The sequence below is a fragment of the Scophthalmus maximus genome, chromosome 14 (genome assembly GCF_022379125.1).
Source record: "Scophthalmus maximus strain ysfricsl-2021 chromosome 14, ASM2237912v1, whole genome shotgun sequence".
NCBI classification, from domain to species: domain Eukaryota; kingdom Metazoa; phylum Chordata; class Actinopteri; order Pleuronectiformes; family Scophthalmidae; genus Scophthalmus; species Scophthalmus maximus.
In genome coordinates, this window is record NC_061528.1 from 5,071,946 (window position 1) to 5,082,627 (window position 10,682).

Sequence of the window (10,682 nt, forward strand, 5' to 3'; positions counted from 1 at the left end):
TATTGTAGGATTTCACTGAAGATGATCAGTTGTAAAGTTGTTCACATTTCTCTATATCCAAACGCAAAAGGTCTTCGCCTCCACAGTTACTTTATTTTCATGATGAATTCATCTGTTGTTTGTTTTAGATTTCCACCAGAATTTTTCTGAGCTCAGCGGGCATCTACAAATTGCTTGTTTCATCTCCTCAACTGTCCAAAACCCAAAGATCATTTCAGGCCATTGATTAATCTTTTCAGCTCTATTACATGCCTCAAAGATTTGGACTCACAAATTCATAACAACAGCTCACACAGAGACTAACAAGGTGTGTGTGAACTCACCCTCTTGCTGCTGGTGGTTGAGGATCATGTTCTTCAGGGTGCTGCAGTCCACTGTGGGCAGCCCGTTGTCCGTGTAGGCAGACGGCCGGTAATTGAAGTCGGATCTGGACCGGTTGTGTCCCTTCTTGAAGGCCGACTTGGACGAGGTGTTGGCGGTGTTGTTGGTGCACTCCTTGGTGTGGGCGGCCAGGTCGTTGGTGGAGCGCGCCCTGCTCCTCTTGCCGTGCCTCAGGCCCATCCCCAGCCCCAAAACGCTGAAGTTGTCGGCCCACGCCAGGCCTAAAGGCCCCACCTCCGGCTGTTCTCCAGCCAGTAGGCTCCATACGCCGCTGGAGCTCAGCTTCCCCAGTGCGGCAGTGGACACCTCCTGCAGCTGCTTTGGCTGCCTGAGAGGCTGGACGTTCCCTGGGTGAGCCTGGCTTGAGCCTTGGCCTTGTATCCCATCCATGCAGTGGACAAAGTCCTCAGTGGCCTCCAAGGCTGGGCTGATGTCACCCACCATGTCAAGCTGCTCAAGACCCTCCATGGCTGGGTCTCTGTAAACCTCACAACTAGATTGTTTTCCAAGACTGGTACAGAAACCGTGTTGGCAGGATCCACATGTCCAAACAAAGCAAGTCTCTCAGGTACTTTGATGAGCAGACGGCTCCGCAGACGGCTGAAGCCAAGTCTTGCTCCCTCGAGAGAGAGAGGGCCTTCGTCCAGGGTTACAGTCTAACGGCGCGTCTCTACCTCCTGGGGCAAAGCTACTGCGGCATCGTGCCAGAGCTAAACAAGACTGGCAGCAGCTTGGGACTCTTCAAGTCGAGCCAATTTGGGCGGCGAACAAAGATACTTAGCCAGACACATTTTAAGGCTGCGAAAACAGTAGAAATCCCTCTGCTCTGTGTGAGACGTTCAGGTGTGGGAGACAAATTGTGGAGGATGTGAACCACCGGGTTTATTATTGTTCTCTTTTGGCCTGTCAGGTGGCTGTGAGGTCATCGGATGGAGACTGTCTGTGGCTGAACTGTAACAAAAAGGAAGAGAGAATGAGGAAATAGTAAAGAGGAAGCATCCCGAGCAAACACAAAGAATGGAAACACTGCTGACGGATAAAAATACTGTGATCAATCTATACACAAAAACAAACTCATGCTCCAGGCTGCGCTTGCTAAGAGAACAGCGACGCTACAATTTTGAAGTCGAAAGTTTACCAATCAGACCATCAGACTACCTACCAGCCTACAGCATGTCCCACACACGGGGAGCTTCACAGATTCTTCCTCAGCAAAGAGAAACAATAATCCTCCTCCCTCACATGTCCTGATGAAATGAAACTTGACTTCCTCTTCAGCTGCTTATCACACCACTGAGCGGGCGGAGAGGAAACAGGCCTGGGTGGGGTTCCCATCCATCTGCCGGACCGTCTGTCTCTTCTGATTCCCCCCTCTCATCTCATCTCTGTCTGTGTCTCTCTCTCTCTCGTCTGTCTGTTCCTCTTTCTTTCTCATTAGTGCCCTCTCTCTCTCTCTCTCATTGATTTTTTCTCTCTTCCAAAGCGCAGCCCCTTTTACTTTTCCCCACATATAAATTATTTAAAGGCCATTACATCAATACAATTCAATTTCTCAGTCAGCTGGCCCGACGTTGAACATTAACGATTTATTTGCGATTATTTGTCGGGAATACAAAAAAAAGGTACATTATCGAAGATATCACGGTGATTTTATATCCTCTTTATGGATTTTTCCTCTTCTGGGCTGCATCGTGAGTAAACAACACCGACATTAAAACAAAGCAGCTGAGACACACAAAGAATCAATTCCTCTCTATCTATTATATATTTTACATCTAATTCTATTTGCTGATGAACCAAAAACTGAGAGGGCAAAAAAGAAAAATGAAATAAAAAATGCTCTACTCTCTCTGCGACATATTGTCATACTGACATATTTACTCTGACGTCATCCGCCTGCAGATTACAGCTCTGACCTAACTGAGCGTCGTCATCATGGTCGGTTACTCATTGATCTTCTCACTGAGCTCATGTTGACTCAGACATTCTGTCAAGACAATACAGTCAACATGAGCCTGTGTGCACAGATTTGAGTACTTCTGATCAGTGATGAAGTTAACTCAAGAACAAAGCATGAACCCCCCATCCTCTTTGAGATCATGATTACTGAAAACATGAGCCTGAGGTCACCACAAGAAAAACAAAAAAAATATTTTTTTATTGTTCTCCCACGACTACTGCTTACATAGGTGCATTTTATGTAGAGAAAAAAAATAGGAAAATAAAAATTTGTGAAGGGCTTTGAACACACCACCGGTCCTCAGTAAGCAGGACCGGTGGTGATCATCATGATGATGATGATCATCATCATCATCATCTGAATTCCTTAATCAAACGTTATACAATGACACCAACTGGCTCTGACAAGACTAGCTGCACATTGTGTGTGTGTGTGTGTGTGTGTGTGTGTTTGTGTGTGTGTGTGTGCCTCAGCTCCAATATTTGTAAACACACAGTCAGCATCATCTCAGCAGAACACACACACACACACACACACACACACACACACACACACACACACACACACACACACACACACTGACAGAGGTGAGGCCAGTAGCCAGAAGGTCAGTCTGCTGGTTAGCAACATGAACCTGCTGACTGAAACACACACTGCATGTCCGCGCGCGCGCACACACACACACACACACACACACACACACACACACAGTGTGTATATAAATAAGTGAAGTGTTGTGACAGCTGGCCGAAGAAGGCCTGTTGTTGTTGTTTTTTATCCCCCAGCTAATAGTGAAGTGAGCTGAGGCTCGTCAGCTAGCAAGCTAACAGCTAGCCTCTCTCCATCCGTGAAGGATGTGATTTTAACTCGAGATAAAAAACTGTTCTTTCACTCAAATTGACACCGTCCACCCGTGGACCTGAGCTGGGATTGTGTTGTCGTTGTTGTTGTTGTGAAACCAATGACATTATTAACAAGCTGTAGAATGTAAATCGAGACTCACCTTACTTGTGTTTACCATTATGTCATCTGGCGGTCCGTCGGCGAAAAGAGTCCCCCCGAAGGAAGCTGAGGCTTCCGGATAAAGGTTCCGCGCACCGCTTGTGTACAAAACTATTTACACTAGTGATGGAGAGTACTTAGATCCCTTTTCCCCACCGTGTATAAATACTCTGCTACAAGTCCTGCATTCAAGTTGATTTCCTCCACTGGCCAAGAAATCATGTTTACCTTTTTATTACTGCGCCTGAAAATACATTCCCTCATAATATGGACAGAGAAAAAAATGAATGAATTGATTCATCGATACATATGTGATGAATACAAACGACACGTCTGCCATGGTGAAGATAATCTGTACATCGCAACACAATGGCCATCATCATCACTGTCACGTGATAATCGTCCTTCTTATTATCAACATTTGGCTTCTCTTCTTAGCAGCAATTTTTTACTTGACAAAAACATTTTTGGCATATTTAGATTTATTAATTTCATTTCAAATTTCATGACATGTTGGAACTACTCCAAAAAATTGCTGAGTTTTTAATATTGTATTTTCCATTTCCTTGCTATAGATGCCAAGGCTGTGCAAGGATCAAACAAGTTTTACCAAATCTTATGAGCTTTTTACATTTCCCAACACCCGTCCTCTGTCCCTCGCTAATGTGTTCCGCATGAAGCCGATTTTGCTACACACAGGGGCATTTCCATTATTTTCATTATCCTGAAATGGGATAAGAAAAAAAAATCCCTTAAGGACATGGTCAACACTATGGTTAATAGCAGGGGGTGGTGCCTTTATTTAGTCTGACAAAAAGAGGTCGTGACTTCCATCTGCACAGAAGAATCTGACCAAGATGGGAAAAGGACCGGAGAGTGGAAAACAAAGCAGAGGTGGAGAATAGTTTCTCCCTAATGGGCTGCTTGAAGTTGCCCCAGCATCCGCAAGTGTCAGTCCAACAGAGAGAAACATTATCCAAGATGGACAAGGAAATTCTCCTCCAACCTGCGTGTTCCAGCAACAGTATTAAAAACACATATCTGTAAATCAATATTCTCCACCTGTAAACCTTGAGAAAATTAAATTTGAGTATGTTTGGGTCAATGTTGCACTGGATATCTGCATGGATATTCTTATATTACAGTCTGAACCCAGTTTCTACCCATTTTTTTGAATAGTAGGAAATGGATGGTTATCCACAGACTGTCTGAATTACACAGGCTGCTCCTTTTTTGCCTTATTCCATGAAATATGGGTTTTGTATGTAAATGCTTGAACAGGATTTAGGTTAAATGCAAAAACAATTTTTAAAAAGTACAATAAAAATAGAAATGTTAAGGGACTAAGATCATTTCTAGCCATGTATCACACAAAATAAATCTTTGGGGGGGTGAGGGTTGTCAAGAAGAGAGAAAGTTTAATCAGTCAAAATATCAGCCCAAAAAAATATATTTTCAGTAGCTCCAACCCAAGAAATATCATTATCGACTTTCAAATGTCCATTTGAGAAAACCCCTGTTGGACCCCCCTCCTCCTCATCCTTTGATTGCTCTTTGTCTGAATTTGTTTAAAAAGTCCTCCATGGTGAAGAAGAGGAGGGCCCCGCCGCCCTAATGGGCTCCACTGTGTTACTCTCCCAGTTTCATTGTCACGGGATAATAGTCCTACATGTCTTGGATACAAACTGGTAGATTCCAGGGATTCTTTGAACTAATGCAGAACTTATTAATCTACACGGACAAATCATTTTCTGGTTTTAATGAGCAAAGAAACAGTGGTCAACATTTTGGTCCTCCAGATATCAATGATCTTGACGAAGTCGTTGTATTTTAAACAGTGTAGCTGCATCTGAGCTTTAGAAATCCTTTTAAGCGTAAGTGCCTGTGCTTGGATATGGGGATCAGGCAACAAATAAGCTTTAGGAATAAGACGATCTCTGTCCACGAGGCTCCATCATTTTCCATCCAACAGAAATCTCACATCCCCTTTTCCTCGACTCATGCACTCGTGTCTCTCTCTGTTCTGTCAATCCGGCCTATTTACTGCTTTATTTTGATCATACCATCTTCTAGTGATGACTAAATTATGATTAGATTTAAAGATGTGCAGCGCTTTCATCTGTCTAGTGCGTTGTTTAATACTGCTCCCCCTGTAACCCCTCTCGAACTGCCACCCCGACCCCCCAAACATACACAACACAATGGTCGACTACCTCGACTCACTCTCCCACTATTGAAGAACAGAGTGGCTGCTTGGTCCCCATGGAAACACCGCACGTGTATGTGTGTGTGTTCAGTAAATGTATCTCCCTCGCTGAGATTAACCTGGACATGCACACGCGCACACACACAGGCTATTTTTTTTTATATGCAAATAATATGCTTTCCTCTATTGCAACCTGTGTACTGCTGCATTGCAAATCTTCATATGACCTGAGAGGTTAAACAAGGGGAATAATCCAAACACTTTGATACTAGTGACTGAGTGTCATGCTACAGATGTATTTGTTCATGAGAAAGAGAGCTGCTGTTACTACTGCCAGTATTTTTTCAAAAACATTATTTTGAAATGTAAAAATTAAAAAAGTAAATCAACAGTTATTTACAGTATATCTAATATAATTTACATTACAATTTATATTACAATATTTGGTAGGTATACAGTAGGATAACTTTGCAGTAATTATATAGTATATACGAGCGTGTTACTGTTTATTTACAACGGGTAATGAAACCACAAATTAAGAAAAAGCTGACTTGACTATGACCAGGTCCGATTCACTTACAGTAAGTAACGCCCCTCAGTTCAATAAGTTTTGCTATAGCATACTATATTATTCTGGACGATGAAGAAGATATTAAGCTGTTGTCCCGTTCGGTGAGGAGAAGAGCTTTGAAAAAATGATTTGAAAACAAATGTGTGGGACGAATGATGTTTGACATAAATACAGCAATTTCAGATTTATCATCAGTGTGTGTATGTGTGTGTGTGTGCGTGTGTGTTCGTTCAGCCCTGGCACCACACGTCTCATTCACACCTAATGATCGCAGCCTCTCGCACTGGCAGTCATCTCTCCTCCCAGACCAAATCCAATTACTGGGGACAATGGAAACCAGCTCCAGGCTCGAGACTCCATCAGCTCCTCTGTGCTCATGCTTCCTGCCCCAAGACTCCTGGTGGACCCCTAATCATGTCGAGGGTCCACAAGGGCCAGAAAGTACACCTGTACACGCACACACACACACACACACACACACACACACACACACACACACACACACACACACACACACACACACACACACAGAAGAAGCAAGTACAAAGAGAAACACATATACAAATGTATACAAATAATAGCAGTCAACAAATATATACAAACGTATATATAAAACAACATAGGCAGAAAATGCAAACACAAATATACACATACTCATAAGTCTGAATGCTGCTAACTTCCAGTACAACGCACACTACTCAAAATATATCAATACATATTATTCAGGAGAAGCCTTTTTCTTGTTCTGTGAAAGGCATTAACTCATTTTACAGCTCCACACGTTTCACTGATCAATAGCCCCATCTAGTGGCATAAATATGAAATGGCAACTGTTGATTCAAGATGGACAAGGATAAATTCCGGAATCCTCCATACAGAACTGTTAAAAACCCTAACCCCTTCATTTGAAAAACAAAGTGAATAAAAGTTGGAAACAGCAGCTGACAATACAAGAAAGGTTTTATTCGAAGATTAGCTTTGACGGTCACATATCCAGAAACTTTAAACTGTGCTCTCGCAGTGTACTTTACACAACATGACAACTCAGCATTGAGACTGTTCTGTCAAGAGATACATTTCTTTTTGTTGTGGTGCTGATTAAAAAGGAAAAGAGCCCACCAAAGTCTTTACCTTCTTACTCAGACTCTTATTCTTCTATTCTTGCTTTGGTCTATTTCATTGACACCCTCCCCCTAAAAAAAAACAACTTAAAAAAAAACAGCATTAGGTATTCCACCTTATTTTGAACGGTATAACGCGAGAGACAGGTACTAAGAAGCAGTCTGGAACTTGTCTGAAATCAAACACATGGACATGAAAACAATTTTTGCAAATAACTGCGGAAAGTCTGTTTTAAAACATGTATTAATATCTACCTGCAAAATACAGGACTGATCTCAAGGATACAGGTAATACCTAATTGAGCCAGATGGGGATGATAATGCTCCACGTGGTTGCGACTCGCCAGTAAAACAAGAAGAAGAAGAAGAAGGTATAGTGACTTTTCAATAGCTACCTTTTTATTTATTTATTTTTATTTTGTTTTGTTTTGTTCTGGTTGTTTTGGTTCTTGTTTTGAGGAGAAAACACTGCAGTCTCACACTGCAACATAGCGGGTGGCGGTAATGCACCATAACGCTGGTTGCCACCCGCCAAAAAAAGGAAAAGGAAGAAGAAGAAGAAGAAGAAGAAGAAGGAGGTGTAGTGACTTCCGGTTTTGTATCCGGGACACGGGGGAGACAACATGGCGAACACCGGCATGACCGCGGATGGAGGAGATATGATGCGATATGCGGAATATTCTTCTAAATCAAAGGCCAACAGCGACGCGGAGATCGACAGGGGCCTCGTGAGTATCTGTTTTTCACACCGGAAACATTTGTGGAGTCTGTCAAACGAAAAACCAACGTGTGTGTGTTTCACCGGCTACAGTCCGTGTGACGCAACCTCCGTGACCGCTAATGTAACGGCCTGTCACGTCACCTGCACCGGGCGGAGGCGGATCACACATCGTCAGCTGTGATACATGAGTCGTCTAACAGTGGTTTTAAATGGTTTGTGTCGGTGACAGGGAGGGACTCTGGTCGCAGTCGGTCTCGGCGTGGCTGCTGCGGCGTTTGCAGGTAATTAGCAGTAGCAGTTATTAGCATTGTCGCCTAAGCTAACAAGCTAGTTTGTTCTAGTAAACAAACGGCGTCATGTCACGTGTCGTGTGTTTGATCCACAGGCCGCTATGCGTTCCAGCTGTGGAAACCTCTGGGACAAGTGTTCTCCGAGACCGTCAAGAAGATGCCCACGTCAGTGAGTGTGAGTCATTAAAAAAAACCGAATAAACTAAAATGACTACAAAATAGAATTTAAGCTAAAATGTCTGCAGCACTCATATCATATCGGATAGTGTCTAAATCATAGAAAATCAAGTTTTTACAATTTGATAAGTGTTGGCTACATTAGCACTATTGGTTCATTGCCCACCTACGTGAGTGTGAGTGTGTGATGTTCATATTCAAGATTCCTTTATTTGTCATTTTTATGCTCCACCTGAAAATTAAATTGTGTTTTACACGTCCACCATTCAGTAAATCAGTGCAAGACAGAAGACTTTAAAAGTATAAGCTCATGAATAAAAACACTGAATAAACTAAAATTACTATAAAATAGAATTTTTAAAAAATCAATTATTTAGTTTTGGTCAAATATTTTTAAGAGGATCAGTCTCTTGTGTCCAGATCACATTCTGTAGTTAAGCAGTCTGATAGCTGTGGGAAAGAAGCTGGTTAACAGTGATATTCTCAGGTCAGAATAAAATGGAGGATGATCCCCCGCAGCATTAAATGACCCAGAACTAAATTGAAACTGTAGTTTGTTGTGACATACAATTATTATCCAGTTTTCTATGCAGAAGAAAAGAACTTCCCCTGATTGTTATTTTTTTGTGAGCTGAAGGTCTTTCAAGTTCAAACTAAATTCACCTGTCTATTTTTTCAAATTTCAGATTTTGATCAGAAGAGAAATCCCCAGCGTTGTTTCACATTAGATGATGTCAGAAGAAAAATGAAAAAAGACTTGTTAATAATAATAATAATCATCAATGCTTTCATTGCTCTTCTGTCGCCGTAGGCTTTCTCGGCGTATTACAAAGGAGGTTTTGAGCAGAAGATGTCCAAGCGAGAGGCCAGCCTCATTCTCGGCATAAGGTAACAGAATGGGTTGCTGCTGTAAATATTTGACGTTTTATCTTTTTTTATAAAAAGTAAAGTTCTTCTCACATTGATGTATTTTTTTTTTTATGTCCAGCCCAGCCACCACCAAGCCCAAGGTGCGTGACGCCCACCGGAGGATCATGGTCCTGAACCATCCAGATAAAGGTACGTTTAAACTCACCAGTGTGTTGTTTTCTACCTCTGACCCTCAAAATGTCAAAGGCAATACAAAACTTTTCTGCAGCACTCATATCAGATCTGATAAAGTAGAATTTTTTTTAGGCGTAAAGTGTCTAAATCATAGAAAATCAAGCTTTTACACTGTGATAAATGTTGACTACATTAGCACTATTGATTCACGACATTCACGTGAACTCATGTATATTAATACATTTTGTAGTGATGTTGTTTCTTTGTTAATCATTCACTTTGGTTTGGCTTTAATTAAAAAATATATATATTTTTCTTTAGGAGATCACAATTATCCAGTGACACCCATTACCAGTTCACCACGCTCATAAAACACATACGGTCCTAAATTGAAGACTGTAGCCCCTATAGGACATCTTTTTAGAACATTTCTAAAAAGCAATACATTATAGACTTAAAAGTGGCTTGATCAAAGACGAGTCTGTAATTTGAGGTTGTGTGCAGGTGGATCGCCATATCTCGCTGCCAAGATCAACGAGGCCAAAGACTTTTTGGACAAGGAGAGCCGGCGATGACCTTTCATTGGAAACACTTGAAAGACTTTGAACACTCACAGTGCAAAATCTTCTCAGCACTGTATCACTGCTCCATCAACATCAACACCTCACCTGGACGACCTGGGAGATGAAAAGCAAAAATACTACTAATATGACAGCATCCGTTAGTTACAAGCTGGTTACATAATTCATCTTGAACTGTTTTTTTTTTTAAACTTGAAAAGATATAGATATGGATGTCAACCAAGAGTTGATGGCATGTGTTCTGTTATACAGCCAAGACAAATAAGTGCTACTTGGTGTACATACTATGAGTATGTAACGTATTGCATAAAGATGTAATCTGTGTAATTACAATAATACATTTTAATGTTTGTCACGGAGAACCTGGTGAAAACAGATTTTATGTAAATAAACATTCTTTCTTTTATGTTATTAAATGTGGAAAAATCAACCGAATGAACTATTTTACCTCTGAGGGTAAATAAAGAAGAGTCTTCCTTCGTGTAAGGTTTCGCCTTCTACTCTAAATAACAAATAGCCTGTCGATTTTTACATTTTATAAAATGGTTACACGCTGACAGCTGCAGGTAAAAACTGCTTAGAAGTGCTTAAAAGGAAAACCTTATTAGTTGTAGAGTTGACGCTTGTT

General features: G+C 41.5%; 2 protein-coding genes across 4 annotated transcripts in view; one reads left to right on the forward strand and one right to left on the reverse strand.

Moving 5' to 3' along the window:
- Positions 1-3,394, reverse strand: part of plekhm3 (pleckstrin homology domain containing, family M, member 3) — a 31,875-nt gene extending 28,481 nt beyond the window's left edge. Inside the window, exons 1-2 of one of the 2 annotated variants that reach the window (XM_035604926.2) lie at positions 3,345-3,394; positions 324-1,332 (exon numbers count right to left, since the gene is read on the reverse strand). In XM_035604926.2, the coding sequence (XP_035460819.2) occupies positions 324-849 (526 nt within the window). In that variant the 5' untranslated portion in view covers positions 850-1,332; positions 3,345-3,394. Of the gene's footprint in view, positions 1-323; positions 1,333-1,543; positions 2,750-3,344 lie in introns of those variants that run through there. The other variant, XM_035604925.2, reaches the window with a different exon arrangement.
- Positions 3,395-7,809: 4,415 nt separating this feature from the next.
- On the forward strand, positions 7,810-10,484 carry dnajc15 (DnaJ (Hsp40) homolog, subfamily C, member 15). 2 transcript variants are annotated; one of them, XM_035604144.1, is made up of 6 exons: positions 7,810-7,969; positions 8,192-8,243; positions 8,348-8,427; positions 9,241-9,317; positions 9,418-9,488; positions 9,978-10,484. In XM_035604144.1, the coding sequence occupies exons 1-6, from the start codon at positions 7,865-7,867 to the stop codon at positions 10,046-10,048; spliced, it is 456 nt and encodes a 151-aa protein (XP_035460037.1). In that variant the 5' UTR covers positions 7,810-7,864; the 3' UTR covers positions 10,049-10,484. The 2 variants fall into 2 exon arrangements, with proteins under 2 accessions (XP_035460037.1, XP_035460038.1); XM_035604145.2 differs by having other exon boundaries at positions 8,348-8,421.
- Positions 10,485-10,682: the final 198 nt, after the last annotated feature.

What these genes read in the sequence shown, in the direction of transcription:
- dnajc15 (XM_035604144.1), top strand. Translation starts at nt 7,865, where the DNA reads ATGGCGAACACCGGCATGACCGCGGATGGAGGAGATATGATGCGATAT. An exon ending in GGCTGCTGCGGCGTTTGCAG is followed by an intron (nt 8,244 to 8,347) that starts GTAATTAGCAGT and finishes TTTGATCCACAG; the next exon opens with GCCGCTATGCGTTCCAGCTG. An exon ending in CCTGAACCATCCAGATAAAG is followed by an intron (nt 9,489 to 9,977) that starts GTACGTTTAAAC and finishes GGTTGTGTGCAG; the next exon opens with GTGGATCGCCATATCTCGCT.